This window comes from Aythya fuligula, chromosome 3, assembly GCF_009819795.1.
Source record: "Aythya fuligula isolate bAytFul2 chromosome 3, bAytFul2.pri, whole genome shotgun sequence".
Lineage (NCBI taxonomy): Eukaryota > Metazoa > Chordata > Aves > Anseriformes > Anatidae > Aythya > Aythya fuligula.
In genome coordinates, this window is record NC_045561.1 from 24,948,893 (window position 1) to 24,970,387 (window position 21,495).

General features: G+C 37.1%; 1 protein-coding gene across 1 annotated transcript in view; it reads right to left on the reverse strand.

The window, feature by feature from the left end:
- Positions 1 to 3,711: 3,711 nt before the first annotated feature.
- ERO1B (endoplasmic reticulum oxidoreductase 1 beta) overlaps positions 3,712 to 21,495 on the reverse strand; it is a 31,038-nt gene continuing 13,254 nt past the window's right edge. The window contains exons 5-16 of the mRNA XM_032183760.1: positions 17,561 to 17,643; positions 15,640 to 15,713; positions 12,905 to 13,025; positions 12,773 to 12,819; positions 11,664 to 11,675; positions 9,747 to 9,773; positions 9,071 to 9,163; positions 8,662 to 8,908; positions 7,902 to 7,971; positions 6,634 to 6,720; positions 5,240 to 5,373; positions 3,712 to 4,363 (exon numbers count right to left, since the gene is read on the reverse strand). Of these exons, the coding sequence (XP_032039651.1) occupies positions 4,303 to 4,363; positions 5,240 to 5,373; positions 6,634 to 6,720; positions 7,902 to 7,971; positions 8,662 to 8,908; positions 9,071 to 9,163; positions 9,747 to 9,773; positions 11,664 to 11,675; positions 12,773 to 12,819; positions 12,905 to 13,025; positions 15,640 to 15,713; positions 17,561 to 17,643 (1,056 nt within the window). The 3' untranslated portion in view covers positions 3,712 to 4,302. The remainder of the gene's footprint in view (positions 4,364 to 5,239; positions 5,374 to 6,633; positions 6,721 to 7,901; positions 7,972 to 8,661; positions 8,909 to 9,070; positions 9,164 to 9,746; positions 9,774 to 11,663; positions 11,676 to 12,772; positions 12,820 to 12,904; positions 13,026 to 15,639; positions 15,714 to 17,560; positions 17,644 to 21,495) is intronic.

Below are 21,495 nucleotides of genomic sequence, written 5' to 3' on the forward strand. Positions count from 1 at the left end.
TCTTCACAGCAGATACAGCTGCTCTGCAAAAATTTAATTAGGAGAATTCTGCCCTTAAAACAAGCTTAATCCCTATGTGGCTGTATGTATAAAACGTGGAATTACAAGTTACTATAGCCACAGTAACAAATGAAATACTCTCAAATACAACAGATTTAGATGAAAATTTCAGAGGTCAGTAACTAAGTCACTGAATTATCATTGGTATAACAGGTACTTACCCAGGTCAACCAAAGACAAAATGGGTATATATATCAACAACCAAATAGGTAGTAATGTAATTTGTTAAATACATGCATGGAATGAAACGAAGCTGAGGAAGCCTTCTAGGGGTAATAATTTCATGTGAAGAGCCCCACTGTGTTAACAGCCATAAAAAAAGTAATTATAGAAGTTTTTACAAGCTATGTTGAGAAAGGGACAGGACAGACTGAACTTCCTTTCAAAATAAGCTTTTTGCCTCTTAATACAGTGGGACTTAGCCAGTGGCTAAATTTAGCCATATTCATACAGAGACATTTTAATTCTGCCACACGGATTTCTGATGCACTGGTGTATGGCAGTGCACTGTCAATAGCACCAGATATGCAACAGCCTTCCTATGAAAATCCAGAAGTTACATTTAACTTTTAAACTGAATTAGTGATAATGGAATCTTGCTCATCATCTTATGCTTAAATGACTGACACAAACAATTTACACTGCATGATTTCTAAAGTGTAGTTGAAAAAATTGCATTCACAAAAAATATAGCAGAAAATACTTTAATTTGTATTTTATAGATTCAAACATAGCAAAGATTCAGAAGTGTTTAGGTCTCAGTAAGCAGTTCCAACATGGATTTTGATTTTAATAAATATTACATTTTAATAGGCTAGATATAGGAAGGAATTGTAAAGTGATGAATTGCCAGATTGCTAGTTTATAAACGTAAGCATCTAGATTATTTACAACATATTACAGGTAATTTCCCAGGAAAGCACAAAGCAAGGTCATATAAAGGTGACCCAATCATCAAAATACAACTCTAGAAAGTGTGGCACAGTTTTTCATGCATATACAATGACATATAGCACAAATCACCAGCTGAAGTAGTAACACACTTATTATTCCAGCTCACATAATCTGTATACTTCACTGTTTTAAAACTGCATTCTCATCTTCCTTCTCTGGCACTTAGGGGCAAGTTGTTCAGCAACAGTGCCCTACGTGTTGCCTATGCAGTTTGGACCAAGTCTTTTAACGTTTCACTCAAGTCCTCATGACTTCAGAATGATGAAACATTCGTCTTTGTCATCTTGCTACCTCTGTGATTACAATCATTGTGTCATTTGTACAAGGAAGCGTAATTTAACTCTGAAATGAATGGCAGACAATGTTGACAAGCTGATCTCCAATAGGCTGGAATTTAAAATAGTTTACAGCTCAGGGACAGTGTAACTAACCTTATTCTTTAGTATAAAAACAGATCTGTAATTTTCTGAAACTTAATTTAACATATAAAGACCTATGTCATCCAACTCACGTGGCAAAACCTCATAGGCAGCATAGTCACAGAATGTACATCAAATACTGTAAAAAAAGGTGACAGGAAACTTGTTTCAACTAGATTTGTAACAGGAAAAGATCTTGTATTTCTACAACAGTGAAGTGAAATGCCTTCCGTATTTGATCACCAAGTGCAATGTACCTTCAAATGCAACAGAACCTCTCTGTACACAGAACTACCTGGTTCAGTTGCACTCCTGTTTTTATCATGACAAAAAGGAAGAGAAGAAAAACTTCCCATCTCTTAGTCCTCACCCAATGGTAAGAACCTTGCTGGATTATGCCAATGAAATCTTTACAGAGCAGATGGGCAGGATCTGTATGTCTGAATCTCTCACCTGTCCCATAAACAAGTGCATGACACTAGCATGTGATGCTGCTTCAGTGTCCATGGATTTTAGCCAGGCACAGGTGGAAGAAAAGAATAAACTGCATCCCCAGAAGGTTGGAAGCAATTCACTTTCCCCAAAAAGCAAGGTGAAGGGGAAAGGAAAAACTGTTCTAGACTCATGTCCTTCCTGGTGTGTTGTAGACTTTTTTTTAGCTAGAAAATCCTGCCTAAAGCTTTAGGCACTATGATATATATTACAGTTAAACTTAGCTGTAAAGGATTCTTCACACGAGTGAGCCTACAGGTTCTAGCCCTTGCAGGTCAACCCGAAATGGAAGAAATAAATGACCAGCTGAAAAAAATACATTCCTTCAATATATATATGTAACTCAGAAGACTTCGATACTCAGGGCATACATAACTCGTTTGACCAAACATGGCTGTTCACATTAAAGCAAAGACCTAGATTTTCATTTCAGTTGAATAAAGAAAAGAAACTCCAGGGTGCAAATTATGGTATCCTAGAGTATACAGATACTACAGATACCAACCTTAGAAAAGGTCAGGCAAATCCACCTGGAAATCAGCTGCTCTCCTCCTCTAACCAGAAAGGCAGCCCATGGTGACTTGCTCAGACATGGGTGCCCACAAAAGCACGAGAGGCTGCTGGGTCAGAACATAACGTCCCCAGGCTGGCGTTACCTTTCTCTAACACCACACTGATTTTATCTACTGGCTTATATAGGAACTACAGACTGGGCAGTTGCCAATTTGTGCAACTACCAATTTTTTTTTCTTTCATTTAGCTTAACCCAGTTTGACTCAAGAGGGTTTACTTTCTCAGGAAATGGTACTCTTATAATAAGTGCCAGCAAAATAGTCTCTCATTTCCAGCCTGGTAGAAATTTGAGGCTTGTCTAGAAATGAAGGACAGAGTATATTCCATCTTCCAGGAAAATCTCTGCTGTAAAGGACCACATTATGGAAGCCAGTATTGTTACAATAAATTATATAAACAGGTCACTGAAGATCTGGTAGAGTGAAAAATGTTTAAGAGCACTTAATTTGCTGATTTTTTTTTTTTTTTTAAATAACAAAAAAAGGTATCTACACTGTACCAGCACTTCCTACATTCGTAACTCCTAACTATACTTTGAAATACGCTGGCTTTAAAAAAACAAAATTACTTCATTTTAAATTTAAACCAACATTTGGTTACTACTAATCAGTAGTACTGCTTCTGAATTATGTCTTGGTCAATGATAAATTATCATTGACATTTGTGGACTGCGATTACACAAGTAATTTCATATTTTATGAAAGTTACATTATTAACATACCCGTTTTATTATGCTGAATATCCTTTTTAAGAAGGTACAGTTAGGGATTGCATAGATAGAGTATGTGATATTAAATGTCAGTATGATTATGAATTTTAAAAAGCCTTTTTTTTTTTTTTTAAAGTGACTATAAAAAAGTTTCTTCTTTTTGCACTGACCTTTTAATACACCACTAAAACATAAACCATTACAAGCAGATCTAATTCCACTGCTCAAAGAGCAAGATGTGCTATTTTTAATAACTTAGACATTAAAAGGACAATTTCTGGAGACTGAATTTGTGATTACCATCCAGAAGATAAAATGGACTAGATGCAAACCTGACTGACAGACTAGCAATGCTCCACTAGCCATCTCTCCATGCCCTTCCCTCTCACCCCTGAAGTGCATGTAGGTAGCAAAGGGGCTGAAGAAGAGTCACTTACAACTGTGCTGTATCAGAGAGAAGGTGGTCATTTAAAAAAAAAAAAAAAAGAATTTATGAAAAGCAGCATGTAAAGAAAAAAAAAAAACATTGATATCAGTATATTACAAAGGAGCTTGGTACAAAGTAAAATTTTCTGTTCAGTAAATTACCTATTTTTAAAAGTTTCATAGTTACAGTAAAACAACAGAACTCAACAAGAGCCCTATTTCCTTTTCTGGTTTTACTTTTAGACAGCCAGAATCAGCATACTCAGTCCTCAGAACTTACTGAAGCTCAGTACTGGGGAGAGGTGAGGGGTGAACCACCTCACTTAGGACAGGCCAAGTCAGGATCGAGGTACCTGTGTTTTCATATAAAACAACTGTCTCAAAGACAAGAAAATAAAGAAAATTTATGATGTGTCAGTACAATAGAACTGTGAGCAGAGAACTTAAAAAAATTAAACAGATTGGCATAATTTACACATTTAAAAACTATATACTTCATTCATAAATATCTTTTCTAATCAACAACCATTCCTAGTTTAAACATAAATATTCAAGTTGGTATTTGATTTTACTTTTCATCAGTTCATACGAGTCCTGTAAGGATCAGTTCCTTCTGCTCAATGCAGTCCTGTAAATGGTCTTCACTAATGGTTTGTGCAAAGGCCTTCATTACCTAGTTCGTTGCAATAAAACTTTAAAATTCTGCAACTCTTTTATACTTGTGGAAAGCCTGCAAAACAAAACAAAAAAAAAACCACCAAGTGTTAGTAGGTCAACTGTGACAAGAAGTGCAAACCACTGTCTTCCGTGGGAGCTTTTTTTTCCCAATAGAAAAAGCACCACACAATTCTGTTCCAGATGTTAACACTTACGATACTACTTTCCCCTCGAGAGATCTACTATTAGTCTCTCCATTACATTTAACATGTTACAGGGATTAAAGTTTGGACATATTTTAAATAGTCCTGATTTTATTCAAGATCTAACCAGAGGTAATATAAAGTGAATTCTTTTAAACAGGAATAATTATGTTCAAGATCAGATGAATTAGCATGATGCACATGACAAATTCTACAAGTCTTTTAAAGCTGTTAAGTTTTACTTCACCATTTGAAGAGGTAAAGTTTTTGTTGTTCCCTCCAAAATAAATCAACATTAAGTTTTAACAAAAACAATTACATCACACCCCAAAATCCCAAAGCATAAGGGCTAAATGACAGCATTGAAGAAAAAAGAAACCCTCAAATATTTATACCTGAAAAGGAGGAAAAATATTTAAAACAGAAATATAAAGTATACTTCTAGAAGAGCTGTAGTTATTGTTCAAGAAGCAGGAGACAGTCTAATGCTTAAGATTGTTTAAGAGCCTTATGGAATTCATGAGATTTGAGATACAGGCTGAGTTGGGTCCCAAAACAAAATAACAACCAAGGTTAATAATCAGTACCCCACACTCTGTTTGATGGTACTGAGTTTATCAGTATCACTCACTGAGAATAATTCAACCTTTAAGAGCTACATCTACATGCCTTTTCTACAGACCTTGAGTGTTGACACTGAAATTTTACTTAAAAAAATAAAAAATACACAAATTACAAAACCTTACCTTCCAAAGGCATTTACAAGAGCAACTATTTCTTGACGCGTGAGTTGAAAACCTTTTGACGGGCTATTCTCAGGAAGGTTCTGTATTTCTTTCTCAGAAAATAAAATCTTCAGAGCAGTTCCTAAGCCTTGAGTCTACAAGAAAATCCAAATGTTTTAATGCCAATAAGGTCACTCTTTTCAACTTAGAAAACCATTAAAATGTTAACTACCGTTGCACCCAAAACGTAGTACTAATTATTTTATACTGACACTGTCTCAACACAAATAGCTATATACAATCCAGGACACCAATGCAAACACATACCATCAACTGCACACCAAGTTCATTCACTTATTTAAGAATATTTGTTTCCTCAGGTATACTAACTCTAAATCCTTATGGTTTTAACCTCTTCCTTTCCCATCTCTTTTCTTCCTAGCCACACCAGAGGCATACAAAACCATGACTGTCACAACACCTCCATCCCTTCCCCACTGTATTAGATGCCTCACTGTTGTGGGATCTGTCAGATCAGGCTTCCCCTTTCCTTCTCTTCCTCCCTCTTCCAGGTCAAGCTAGGTTTTTGTAATGAGGTGTCACTTTTTTTTTTTTTTTTTTTTACTTCCTCCATCTCCAGTCCCAGTGGCAGACATTCTATGTGTTGGGTGGTTTTTTTTTGTTGTTGTTGTTTTTTTTTTTTGATATAAAATTGGGTCTGAAACTGTATCAGAAGCAGCTAATCTTGTTCCCCCTTTTAATCAGGTTGAGGAAATGACTGGATTTTGACAGTGGTTGAGATTGGCTACAAGGAAAAGGAAATCCATCCCTCTTTCATTTTGCACGAGAAGAAAAAGTGGTAATAGATCAGAAGTATCAACTGGTAGAGAATAGGCAGAACTCCAGAAATTTAGCAGAGACCACCACATTTTCTGTGCTAGGAAATTATAAGAGAACTGAACCCTAATATACTTAATGTTATACAACATTACCATATAGTAGGCACCCGGAATTACCAACTGTTCTCAGACTACAGTTAATATTACCCTTAAGGGTTAAAAACTTGTTCTCAATAAAATAAAGACACGTCTCCAGAAACAGACTGGTTTTCAGTTGTCAGCTTTACTGTGCATCTTGCAGTATTTTATAGCGGTGAAAATCTGAATTACTTGTTTTTCTTATGCCTCAATTTATGGAGTTAAAGCTCATTAAGCAAGTGGAGTATTTCCATTACGGCTTCCCACAGGTGATTCTACAAGATTTTGCATTGAATTATCTGCTCTAAACCAAAAAGTAATGTTTGAGAATACAGACAGCTGTTGACTAAAATTAAATGATATTCAACAAAAACATCAAAAACAACGTATGTTTATTTTTTAATATAGAGGTAAGGATATCAAGGACCTAAACTGTACCTGCAGTTTGCCCCACAGCCTGCATTTATCACATCCAACACAATCCATTATGCGGGATATGTTCTTGAAATGCAATCTGAACTCTTCCTAGCAGTTAAAAACAAAGTTTAAAAAGGTTAATTTAAAGTATCTCTTAGCTTTACAAAGAGTCATTTATTACCACTAGAATATCAATCCTCTGCTACTAAAATTGAACAAACTCACTACCATACAGGGTCAGGTTATAATAAACGTCCACATATACCCAGAGTTTTGTTTCCAAGCATTTGCTAATAGTTGATGCCTTGAAAAACAAAAATATAGGACATGCAGAATAGCGCTGGAAACAGTGTACGGAACATAATCAACTTGCTCAAAAGTTTCTGAGCTGTAAGTATTGTGTGTGTCAATGTCCAATTTTAATTCCATTAAGTTATTCAAACCCTTTTTGAACCAACCTACATTTTGGACAACAAGGCAAAAAAATGACAATTCACAAAAGGCATTTCCTACTCAAAACTACAGGCAGATTGTTGCTTTGCAGCTTCAGTCAGGGTGGAAGCAATTACAGTACAGAACTAATTAATGTTACCTAATGGTACCTAATGTTACCTTTTCTGACATTTAAGGTCAGAAAAACACTAGCAGGGCTGATAAACTACTGGTACCACCTTTCAAAAAGCATTCTTCCTAATACTGATCATAAAAAAAAAATCCAATGCTACTACTGAAATAAGTATTTGAATACTTACTAATATTTTTTAACAGACCTTTATTGCTATTAGCCACACTCCAGTTGTGGAGTTCCAGCACATAATCTGAATAACACTGATATTTTCTAGATAGTAACAGCATTTGCATTAGGATCTTGTGTCAGAGAACTATACTTTTGTAATGTTAAGTTCATATTCTAATTCACCAAAATGTGCATAGATTACCCACCTGTTTTTTTTGTTTTGTTTTTTACCTAACATCACTTTATTATTGGAGGGAATGCCTATGTGAAGCTGACACTCTATTTAAATAACTATTTGCTTGCATTACTAATACCATATCAACTCATTTACCTCACAGCACAGTCCCATTTCATCTGCTTGACTTGGAATAACACCTTGAATTCATTTATTGTAAAGGAGATTAAGAAGCCTCAGTTACAATTCTGTAAGATGTCATCCCTGTCTTCTCTAGTCTACCTGCCATAAGCATGCTGCTGAGAGAGGTTTTTCTAAAATAACGCAACATAATTCCAAAATGGATATTTTGGATGTTTATTAGAGAAGCAGCTTCACCTTTAATGACTTGGCTCCTTTTTTATCTCCAGCAAACATGGACTTTTCATCAAAGTGCATATGGAAGGACCTAATAAAGACAAAATACAAAGAACTCAACAACCCCAGTGTGAAATACAGTGTACCGTCAATACAGCGTAATGTACGTTACAGTGTAAAATGCTTTCCTGAGTTCCTACTTGTTCCATTTCAAAGATATCCTTCAAATGGTTGCTATTCAAAAATTTACTAAACAGTATTGACTTTACCATTCAATCACTATAGCCTGAAAACTGTTCCAATTTTCTGGAGAATGTTCTTGATCTCCATTGATCAGGACTTCTTTCTAATACAAATTGAGATTGTCTTACTATTTGCCTTTCAGTTGATCAGTTGTCTGACCACATCTCAAATACCCAACATGACTATGACTGTGACTAGAGGCAACAGATGAAGCCATGCAGCACACAACTGACCACAAAAAATAGTGAGAAGATAAGCAAAGGAATTGGACTAGAGAGCCTTACAGGACCACCAGAAGGAAGAAGGATAAGCATATGAAAAACACGGGATTAGTCACTAAAACATTAAAAGAATATATGTAGCATTTTCCTTTTCAAAACAGATCATGCATCTTACACTGAAGAATCAGAAAAAAGCCACAAATGGGGAGTAGCTAAGGGTGGTGATTTTCTCCACCCCATTTTAAAGAAGTCATCTATTCTCAGTGGAGAGCATAACTAAGAATTTCAAGGTACTGATAAAAAACCTCATGCCTTACTTTGTATCCCTGAAGATTTCTAGTAAGAGAGCTTTAGATTCAGCATCCTCATGGCCGTTCCCAGTGTAAAGGTCAACAACTGAACGCTCAAAGTACGGTGCAACCTTTGATAAAGCACGTAGCTCTATCAAATACAAGAAATATAAATTTTTAAGCCTTCTTGGTCCTTCTCCTTTTGTTTCAATAGGGTCAAAGCGGCGAGTGAACTCTTTCACATTCGGTCCCCAGCTAGGCTTCCCCCACGTTTCTACATAGAAGAAAAAAGGAGGGATGGAGCTTAAGATCATATTTGGAAAATAGAACAAAACAGACAAGAACCAAGTATACACAAAATTATTTCAGAAAGAAAATAAATACAGGATACAGACGTAGTATTCCATTCATCAACTTTACCCAGTCTTAAAATTACCTTCAAGAAGATAATTGGCACACAGATGCAAGTTGATGCTAGCATGAAGCCCAGAAATGAGTTTATAGAACACTCTTTTCTCAAGGCAAAGACCTGTTGAGGAAAAAGAGAAAAGCAAATCCCAAACTAAGTACTGGAAATGATGTATTAAAATTAATGTATCTTGACATGCCTCAGTGACATGCCTTCACCATTTAACTTTAAAGAGTTACAGTCACAGCACTTTATCATTATTTCTATCAGTACATCTAGTAAGTACCTATATCCATCATAGGGAAAGTACACCTCTTATTTTTGTACATAAAGTACCACCAAGAATGACATTTAACATTTATTTGATGTTTGTGTTCTAATAAATGCAGTCAAATAACCATCTGGTCAATTAGCACAGATAAATTGGCACGCAGAAGTAAGATGCTTATATTGTTTGAACAATAGATTTGAAATAGTCTTTAATTTTGACAGTCTGGAAACCAGACCTATACTGTGACCCATCCTAGACAGAATTAAATCTATCATTGAATCAGAGATGTGTTCTTTCAGGAGGAAATCAAAACCACAACGCTTCATGGCACTGGGAAACAGTTACACTATGAACAAGATTTGGAGAGTAAAAATTCTAATGCTTTATTTCTAGTGAATTTAAATTATATTAACCCCATCCCACGAGGATTACCTTCTAGCCATGTGTAGAAAGATTCTCCTGTAAATAGATAATATATAGTTAAATTAAGAGTATTATTTTTTATCATTACAGTACCTTTACATTACTATGTGTACTAATATTAGCTATCATCTGGACATAAAGCTAAATAATTTAACTATTAAAGTGAGAATAAGCACCAAAATGGCTAAACTTTGAGGTTAGTTTAAATCTGTTGGGGTCAGAATAAGAGAAATACAAGAATAAGTGTAACTAAGGTACTAGTGAGGGCATTCAACAGCAAGTATAAGCACAATTATATGCACTAGTGGTTGAAGATATGATGAAAGCGTATAATTGAGCAAATAAGAGTATCTGTGGAAAGGCATCTAGTTTACATTCCCTGCATCCATCTATGATCGTGTATTTTTAAGTCACTAAGAACATTTCCAAGAGCAAAGAAACTACTAAATCTTGGTTTCCAACAGACACCAGCCTAGATTCCCTAGGTTTAGCAGAATGGGTAAGGGTCCTAAGTCAAATACCTCACTACCAAACTTACTGTTGGTTATACCAGTTCTTTACTAGACATACTCTTAGACTAAACCTACAAAGACATTATGCTACTACTGAGTTTCAGTAGATGCAGCTTCATGTCAGTAACAGTACCCTTTATGCACTACTTTTCTGCTTTGGACATGGTTAATGACAACCAAAGGCAATCAATCCCTGTGCTCATATTCAAGCAGAGAAACACTTAAGACAAAGGTATGGAATTCTGTCATCTCACAAGACATCTAATCAATCTGTCAAACTTTGTACAAATAGTAACACAAGCTCTAAAGCCTTGCAATTTTAGAAAAAAGATCTGATGAGCAAATCCAGCTGAAAAATTTAAATTAGCACAAAAAGCAACTGTATACTAATTGATAAGCATTACCATCAAGGTAGTGCTTTAAAGCACTATCAGCCTTTTAACACTTAATAGAAACAGTGAACATTACTCATTCCATCAGACAGAAGTAAAACGTTCATTACTACCTCTAAACAATGATTCTCTGGAAAGTCACTATCAAAAGCAGAAGAAAACCCTGTAGTGATTTCACAATGACTTCCTACAAATCCTTCTCTGTTATGCGCAATAAGTAATTAATTCATGTCTTTGAAACATAAGGTGGGGGAAAATATCCTACCTACTTCTTTAATCCTAACCCATAAAGCATCTTCTCTATAAGCATTACTTGTATGGACACAAAAGAGAGCTTCTTTGGTTCAACAGGTCACAGGAAATCACTAGTAATTGGCATATAAACAAGACACCAGAACAGTTTTCTGCTTTTATATTATTGCCTCTATTAATTAGCTTTCTTTTTAACTAGCTTTTTTTTTTTTTTTTTTTTAAACTAGCACTTCCATCTTTCCTCCGCATCATAACTGGTAACCTTTACCTTAACTGCTACTGCCTGAAGGTTTCCAGTAGGATTAGAGCTTTTTACCTGAGAGATCTGAGTAACCAAAAAGAGTATCTCACTGTAAACAGACCAAGTGCTTTATCGCCTCAGCTTCTCCCCATCTTCCTGGCAAAAAAGCAAATGAACTCCTGTCCATCTTCTTTTAGGGGATCTGATATCAATATCAATAGGGCTCTTCTGGAGGAGACCCAAGAATCCTTTATACATCTCCACTTATCTTGCAAACAGTATTATCACAACAACCGTTAGAAAGATAAGAACCAATAACACAACTCGATTTTGTTCCTATTCACCCCTTCTCCTACTTGACCTGAAGGAATTGTCCCAATAAAAACATTTTCTGAATAACTGATTCTCTTCATAAAAACAAAATGTCCCTGGCCTCTAATACTACAGCACTAATGCAAATAAATCAAAAGTTCACAACTGTACAATGCTTGCTTAATTGTTGCAAGTCAAGCAAAATAAGATGACTTACCATCATCTCCTCCTGGAGGGGTAGAGGTGGAAGAAATAAAAATCCATGAGCATTAAAAACATCATTTCCACAGCAAAGCAGTAATGAAACACAGGCTTTACTATAAAAACTGAAAAAGTGCAAGAAACTTATTTAATCTCCCAGAAAGCATCATCTACTTTCCATCCTCTTCTTCCTCCTCAAGACAACCTGAGACTAGACACTTTATAATAAAGAGAGTCACTAAATTTAAACACTTAGTACCAGTTGATTTATACGTTCCTGAAGGCCATTTTTAAGCTTCAGACAGACAGTAGTCTTGTTCTTCAGTTCACATTATTCAAGGATCTGACCACTGCTCTTCTACCAAAAATTCTAATCTATGAGTTAAGCTACTCTTTCAATCTTTCAATTCTTTTTAGTTGTATATACCACTAATGTATTACCTCACTATTTGTGATTACCAAAATTCCTTTTGAGCTTCTAATATCTGGTAGGGGGACAGGGGAAAGCCGATTCACTTAGAACATACTGTTATAGTTCTCAGTTTTAGTTTGAAAATATAAAACTCAAGTATTTGGCATATTTTTAAAAAACCAAATACCTGAGCCTTCCTAAGTATCCACTCTTTCTTAAGACAATGCAATCATTTGCACACTTTTAATAGACTTTGTTTATAGAAAACATACAGCTACATTATACTAGGATGACTATGAGTTAAAGGGATTAAATTAAATACTCTAGGAAAAAAAGACAAGGAAAAAAACAGTTGTGGTGAAAGTTGTGTTGAATTCAAAGCCCTTCCCACCTACACTAGAAAGTCACTACTGCGACTTCTCTATTGAATAGCTTTAGATATACTTGAATTGTCAAGTCTGCTCCCCTGACGATAAGCCTGTTGCTTAATAAGCCCTATGATATTGGCTGTGCTTTCAAATGCTTCAAAGTAAGTGCATATGTAATCAAGTATCACAAACCTAAGTCTAGATATTCAAAGTTGACAACTGCCTCTACACAGGAAATTTAAAAATCAGAAAGCACACCTAAAGACTGAAGACTATTATTTTTATCACTTATACTGCAGTCACTATGTTAAAAATCACATTAAAAATAAAATAGAAAAAACCCACCCCTACTAGGTGCCAGTGGATTTAAAGGGCGATAGACAGATCGAGGCCTAGAAAATAAATTAGAAAGCACAAAATCAGTTTTAAGCTAAATTGAAGCACAGGTATAAGAATAGGCTTCTCCCTCCTGATTACTTGAAGCAGTTTTCTTCATAGATGCTGTTCCACACTCTCCAAGCAGAGGGCCCTTTGTAGCCAGTGTAACGTTCTGGGTTCAGCAGCAAATCCACGTACTGTGCATCTGGAGACCTCTCATCTAAATAAGAATATGTAACAAAAGGTTTCCAACTGATCATTTTAAAAATACTTAAATAAAAAGCCACAGGACTACATATAAATAAGAGGTCTACTATTATTTCTCCAGCTGGATTCTAAATGCTATGTACACAGAAATATAGCAATATACTCACTAAGCAGAAAACCCCAAAGAACAGAATCTATTCCACAGTCTCTTATGCCACCAAAATTTCCACAATGTCTGAATACTTTTAAGTAGCTTCTTCAACTCTGCCATAAACACTTCTCCTGCAGTGTGTTCTCCTGACATATACTTGGACATAAACAGTGTTTTGTTTTAAACAGGCTTCAAACTCAGGATTTAATCATTCAGCAGTATTCAGTGCAAAGAAGGGGAGAGAAGAGTTGCTTTTTCGAAATGGGTATGCTGCTGAGGGAGCTCCTTAATACCTGGAAGATTTATTTATTAGCTAAATCACTTATTCCTCACATAAGCTTGTATGCTGGCGCAAAGTACGAATCCTAGTGCTTAATTGAACAAACTCAGCATACCCCAGAACACAGAGTTGGTTACAACACAAAACAGTATTTAAACAGCATTTCAACAAGTTGCATTCTCATCTCTCATCTCGCTTCAAATTCTGGCAACACACCCAAAGTAAATAGCTAAACAACACTCTTTCTGCTTGAAAACTCTATTTATATAGTGTAAGAATAATAAACTGGACTAAGTTTTCCAATTACACTCAGTAAAAAGCAGGAAGCGCTCCCTCTCCTTCTCTTTGAAATTCCAGGTCAATAACAAATCATGCTTAAGACCTGCATACAATGCAAGGCAGAAGTCCGTAGACTTATTTATGGGAATAGCCCAAGCAGTGCAACTGAGCATTTCCTCAGATGTTGAAAAAAAAGACAAAGAAAGAATGGAAACTGCTCTGAAGAGATGATTCCACACGAGCAGTTAAGCATCACTTCAGCAGTAGCAGCAAAAACAAAGAAAAGAGACAGACAAGAACACAGTGAGTGCCAGATGGAATAACGTCAAATTACAACTTGATTTCTTTGACAACATGGCTAACCCAAGCAGTTCCTACACTTCCTGGTCACTTCAGCTCTCTGCTTTGTTCTCATTATCCACATACAACTGAGTCTGTGGGGCAGCACAACAGAAAGATAGAAAACTGACCTAGATTAAGCATTTTTTTTTCCAGCTAGATCACCTCCCTTATCTACTCGATCATTAAACCCAACAAAACATTAGTAAGAAGTAAAACTGAAGATACAGCTTTGTGCTACAGCTGAATGAATTAAGGGCTCTGATGTCACCAGGAAGAGAGGTAATGAAGAAAAAAACAGTTTCTCCCTCCTCCCTGTCACTCCCAGTGCAGTTATCCTCTCTCTCACCTCTCCCTGCACCAGCTCAGGGACTCATCTAACAAGCCAGTTCACCCCAGCAGTCTGGGAGATGGAAGGGAGATGTCAGCTTTCCTGGTATTCAACTAAATTGCAATCAGCTTACCATGCAGTGAGAAGCATGCCACAGCCACTGCAAAAAAGGCACTGGAAGCACGCAGTTGAGGGTAGCACATCATCTTTCAGAAGGACACAAAGTAGGGAGATGGTACCAGAACTACTTAAGCTAATATTACTTCTAAAAGAAATGCTCCTTAACTATACCTTTCCCAACTGAGTCCTCTTAAAAATATGAGTGTGCAGCCTGAAGACAGTAGGGATTGCACAGCTTATTGCTTAAGCAGCAGCATATTGCACAGAACAGCTCAGATCTACAGTAACGCTCACCAAGTATTACAGAAACAGAAAATTTTCATACAGAAAATTGCACATATAAGATGCAGTACTAGTGCTCAAAGAACCGCAACTGGTAAGTCCACTACAGCTACTTTCTCAGGTAACACCAGGTTTTAATCTAAAGGTAGATTAAAATGTCTTGCACAATACCTTGCGTCTTAACAACATAGAAAACTTACTAAGGTATTTAATAAAAATGCTTTTAGCAGCCTTCCTTGAACATGACAATTTATCTGTTTATGTGTTTATCTGAAAAATACTCCTTTAAGCTTTGAACATTACATGCAAATAAAAGGACTCATGTGGAGCAGAGGGAAGACAATTTAGAATCCTAATGTGTTAACAAAGTCTTTACAAATAAGGGTGAATTTAGTGCAGAAATTGTTTGAAACAGCAAGGCTGGAAGGACATTATCAGCCCAAGCATAGATGACAGAACAGTAGCAAAAATAATATGGCAGTAAGAAGCTGAATCAAGTGCAAGTATTTGTCTTAGATTTGTGCCAGATACTTCTCCTGTATAAGCATCTTTTTTTTTTTTTTTTTTTTTTTATAAAAAGGCAAAATCCCTCCCATTTAAGTTGTTTATTTCTGTAAAAGTCTCTTGTCCATTTAGTAGCAGGAGGTAACAATAAATGTAGACTACTAAGTGCTCCTTGTACAAACTGCATTCTCTGTGTGTAAGATGGTATGAACTGTCACATGCCTGCTTACCACAAAATTAAAACCTTTAAAAAATGGTTATTGGTAGAGCAGCTATAATATTCTGTGTTGTTAAGAGACAGTAAATAAAACAAACACTCTGAAAAAGCTTAAATATTTTACCATCAAGTTCACAAAAATGATCCTGTGAATCATCGTATCTTGCCCAGTCAATGAAAGCCTCCTTACTTTGGTTACTGAGGGGAAGAAAATACATTTGGTTTTAAACTTTTAAATAAACAAGGACAACAAGAGCTACTCAAAGACACAATCAACACAGTAATTAACTTGGAATTGAAATCCAAATTACTTTATCTGGCACACTAGAATATATGGCATTACCATTAGCTGCACAGAGGAATCAACTTTTAAAAGTCAATTTTATGTCAGATACCAAGACAGATTTCACCATCATTATTTGAACAAACTACACAGGCAGTGACTTCGCTCCCTTCAGTAAAAACTTGGTAAAATAATTCCATACCACATTTTTAACACTTTCTCAAGTACTTCAACAGCTGTCAGTTCAGGAAAAAAAGATGATCTTATTTTCTTAATCCGTACTTCCAGAGCAGTCTACAATACTTAACCTTGCTTCTGAGTAGGAGGCTGGACTTCTAAAGGCCTGTTCCAGGCTAAACTACTTTAAGAATGATGTAAGTCTTTTAAACAACATTACTCTGCTCACCCTAGCAATTTGAAGTACTTTGAAGTTCTCTCACTATGAAACACAAACAGTGCCACAAGCTGAATGTTTCCTTCTACACATATGTGCAGCACAGGACTACCAATGCCACACTACTGACAGTAAAATGTAAGCAACATTAAAACGGGAAGTCTGCTCCAGTAAAGTCCCTGGAAAAAATGAAAACAACCTATTTCATTTGGCCAGATTAGTACTAGCTCAATTCTACAGATGCAAACCTTTAACTAGATACATGTTTAACCTTCTGCCAACTCAAAACTTAAAACTTCCCCGATGTCCTTCTCCAGTAACTATGGGCACACAAGATTTGATAGCCACAGGAAACACAGTTTATAAAGGAAAATAACCCTCGACCATGAGCATTTTGCACTTCTAGGTATAGAATTGGGAGGTTTGCCTACAAAACAAAAACTCTTCCTTCACTTGGAGGATCCTTTATCTGACCTCTGCCAGCTTTAATCAACTGCCCTAATCTGATACAAGGCCTTCTCTTTAGCTTTCTGTACACGTACTCATCCTCATTCTTTCATCCTACAGAAGTGGAAGAGTGTTAATGGCTTACTTCCCCCAAAACACCTGGACAAATGCTCTACCCAGTTTGGTTTAAGATACTACGTATCAAGCAGCAGCATTTGCCTCCCCCCTCTTCAAATTGCAGTCCCATTTTGTTTCTAGGCAGGGAAGTCTCTACATTTTCATCAGGTAGAACTGCTGAAATCTATGGCCAAAGGTGCCACACCTTTCCAACAACAGTGAAAAACTGATTTTTCTATTGCTACTTCTTAAATGTGAGGCATCTAATCAACTGCAAGTTTTTCTAAGTGCGGTTCTCCTCTTTCTTACGTAGGGGCAACACTGTCCTGCAGAGTTCTTCCCACCCAAGCATGACTGTGCCATGCAATAAGCAAGATCAGGGAATTGATGGAAGCTAAAAATAACTTTGCCAACAGAAATAACTCGCAAGCTCCCTGATCTGGTTCACTGAATGATCACAAACAGACATGTCAGTGTAACACAGGGACAGAGCAGGTCAGAACTCCTTAATTCATCACAGTCATCAAGAACAAAGACGGTTGATACTTGTAAAATGCAGAAAAAATACATTCATTTGCAAACTTTCTTCATCTTTTGATGCTGCAAGATTTCAAATAAAATCATAGTATACTTTAAAAAAAAAAGTAACGAGCCTACTTAACACTTTTACCTTCAGATGTTCTTGCATCATTTCACATTTACTTTTTAATGGGCTATGGAAGAATGAAGAACAAAAACAAGGCAGACAAAAAGGAACACCCCTTTGTTACTATTTTTATACTACTGTTGTAAATCACAGCATACCTTAAGGTACTGTTAACTGCTCCCAGTTTGTTAGCTTGCTCACAGTCTTCCAATTCTTTGGAATGATTTGCTGCTTTTGAGTACTGTAAGAAAGGTTACATTCAACATATAAGTGAACTAAAATTTATTGATAGCAGGTGATGTGAGAAGTATTTCTAAGCTTAGCATTGAATCTGACAGTATCAGGGAAAAATCCTTATATTCTGGAAGTGGCAAGTAACTGTGGAACACTTTCTCCTCCCCCCCCCCCCCCAACTTATTTTTGTCAGTCTATTTTCACCCTGTACTTTCAACTGCCACAGAAAATTCAGGTAAATGTGTCGGATTTTTTTTTTTCTAAATAGAGTTCTGAAATATTTCTGATACTTGTTTACATTCTTGCAAACTGACTTTGGAATACAAGCAATGGGATAGCTGTAAACTTAACTTGGGGTATGATTATGCTTGCTAAACACAAGGTTTGTCCATCATTCCTGTGGGAAAGTTTATCAGTTTTGGCCGCTTTCCCCATCATGTTTTATTTAATCTTATTCACTAGAATGATTTAGATAACACATAGGTCTGGAAGCGAGGTCTTTTGATCTGGACTCAAACTGGTTGTTTCAAAGCTAAGACTGAAGTCTTTAAGCTGAATGCCAATTCTAAGCTGCCTTTTTTTTTTTTTTTTTTTTTTTTTAACATAATCCAGTGAAATAGGAGCTGTTTTCCTTATCGTTCTGCTAATAGAAGAATTAAATTAAATTCCCTTATTCTACAGTAATATATAGATGTCACCAGGAAATCTGTTAGCTTCTCAGCTTATAGCTCAAAAAACCCTTCTAACTGTTTTACAACATAATACAGTATCAGCACCCTCCTAAAAGATAAACAAACCCAATTTCCTCTTTTGTTTGTTTTGCAGACTGAGCCTTTGGTTTACACAGATTTTTACCTTATCACAGCCTTTAAGAAATATGGAAAGTGATTTGATGTTAGGCAACTGTTATCTTTTTGTAAAGCTGAACTGCTGGCTTCTCTTACTCTGGGGCATATACTTACTGGCAGGAAGGATTACTATCCAAAATAAAACCAGAAATTAAAGACTTCAGTCAACCCTTCAGCAACAGCAAACAATAATTGTAATAACAGAAGTTTTAAAGAAAGAGGATAGCTTCTTTTTTTCTTTTTTTTTTTTTTGAGGATGGATTTGTGGTCAAGATGTCATACTCCAGTTATTTCCCACGCATATTTAGAAAAGCTGCAGGATTTTTTATTTATTTATTTATTTTTTACCTGCAATGCGTATACCATGGTATTTCTCAAAAAAAAAAAATTAAAATTGTTTAGACAAATAGGCAAGACAACTTTAAAATTACACTTGCTACCCCTTGAAACCGTCACTACCCCTAAAAACGCTAATCACAGAAATTCAACACTGGCAAGGTCTTCACACTACATTTTGTACTTAGTGATAAAAGGATTTATTCAACTCTAAATGAGTTAACATTTTACAAAACTTAAACTAAAATATTTAATAGGCTATACACAATAGAAAAGTCTTTTACTATGCTGTTTTTCTTCTTAAGCTGGTCATAGTTTTTATCTTTGAATACAGTGGTAATTCTGCCCAACGCAACTGGAATGCTGTTACTGAAGAGAAGCCTGAAAGGGTTGTTAAGTGCCCTTTTTCCTTGAGGGCTCTGTACATGGATAACATAAATGCCCGTCTTCCAGGTTCAAGGCTTGTGTCATCTGAAGGAAGAGTTAACTCCTCCCTTCCAAAAAGGGAGTATTTGTCAAATACAAAGGCACATGGGAATAAACAGGTAGCCTCCTCCAAAAAGGCTGAGCTATCTGTGATCCATGTTCCAGATTTGGCAAGGCACACCTGCATAACCTTGCCTCAAACTTTTGAGTAAATGGTGAAGTTTGTGAGAAAGCCATAAGTAAATGTGTAGACTGGAGCCAAGCAACATGAAAGTAAGACTGCCAACAGAGGTAAGATCCTTGAGATGTGGATATGCAGCAGCTCATGGATTTAAGAGCAAAAGCTCTTGAATCACTTGACAAGGTATGAAATCATTATTGAAAACATCAGAATATTGCAACTGAGCACCCCACACCAAGAAGGAAGGGAGGTTAGCACCTCCCCACCTGACAGCTACCAGGCAAGCAGAACTTATTAGATACCTCATCACACCAATATTAATGCTTAGCCTAAAAGCTTGCTAGTCCAAACTAGCTATTGTGCACATTAGCCAGTTACTTTCATGTCTATACAGCTTGCAGTCCCTCTGCACACTCCAGAAGTTGTCTACAACAACCACCGAAAGAAGGATTATAAAAAACCTTGCATGTGATGCCCTGTGTTATCCACTAAGGACAGAAGGCTTACTTTGAGGAACGAGATGAAAGCCTACCGACAACATTCATTTTACAGAGTGTTTTTACAGGTTTCATATTAGCTCTCACATCAAGCAACCACGTGGTCCAACAGAGCAAAACAAACCTATACATTTGTTGTAGGACAGATGACTAACAGGCCCTTCCACTCACTTGTACATATGGAAAAGGAGTCCAAGTACACACACAAAAATGAATGATGTTATGAAAATCTGTTGCAATGAAATTCAGAGGAATGCAGTGGGTTGACACTGGCCAGCAACTAAGCATCCACTGGTCACTTGCTCACTGCCCCTCTCCCTTCCCCTGCCAAGATGGGGAAGAAAGAGTTGGATGAGCAAAGATGTGGACTAGTGGCTTGAGATAAAGGCAGATTACAGAGGGATAGAGCAGAAAACAAATAAATACAAAGTCATGCAAAGGCAGTTTACTTGCCAACTCCAAGAAACAGACCGAAGCCCAGTCAGAAACAGGTCTTTTGGACAGTCTGCCTGCGTACCCGAACTATGTCATACTGAGCATGTTGTTTATCTCTTTGGTTAGTTCAGGTCAGCCATCCCAGCTGCATCCCCTCCCAGCCTCTTGGCCACCCCTAACCTGTTCTCCTGGGGGACAGACAGAAAAGCAAAGTGATAAACAGGGAAGATCTCAATGGCCTGCAAGCACTGATCAGCAATAGCTAAAAAACTGTTTTGTTATCCACACAGCTTTAGTCATGAATCCAAAATAGAGCACCATATGTACTGCTATGAAATAAGTTACAAACCGCAAAACCTACTGAATACCAAAGTAGTGAAGGAGACTAAGAAGTCATTTAGACATTGTTAGGGAACTTGCCCACATGTATTTATACTAGACAGAGTTTCTTGCTCAATTTTCTTGAGTTTGCTAGGTGTGAGGCTCATTCTTTCACATCAACGGTTGTTAAATGGAAAAATGTTAACAGAGAATACACCTGACCTAGAATGAACGAAACAGATACTGCTGATGAAATAACACTGAGATGAACGTTCAAGTCTGAAGCGTTTCCAGGCTTCACAATTCTCCAGTGCTTAAAAACAACAGATATGCAACCTCCTTTGCTCTTAGACCAAAGACCCACCGCTGGCCAGAGCTGAGCTAGTGAGTGACACTGGTTGGGCCTCTCTGAATGCAGATTTAAGGGGAAAAACAACCGCTTTGCAACAGCAGCTGGGAGAGTGAAGAGTGAGAAGCAGCCCTGCAGACCCCCAGGTCAGTGCAGAAGGAGGGCAGGAGGTGCTGCAGGCAGGCAGCTGCAGTTCCCCTGTGGCCTGTGGAGAGGCCCCTGGTAGAGCAGGCTGTCCCCCTGCAGCCCACGGGTCCCACATGGAGCAGATCTCCACACTGCAGCTCCCCCATGGGTAGAGGAGCCCCCAGTGGAGCTGGATGTGGCCTGGAGGAGGCTGCGGCCCATGGAGAGCCCCCGCAGGAGCAGGCCCTGGGCTGGAGCTGCAGCCTGTGGAGAGGAGCCTGTGGCAGAGCAGCTCATGCCTGAAGGACTGCACCCTGTGGTACGGACTCATGCTACAGTG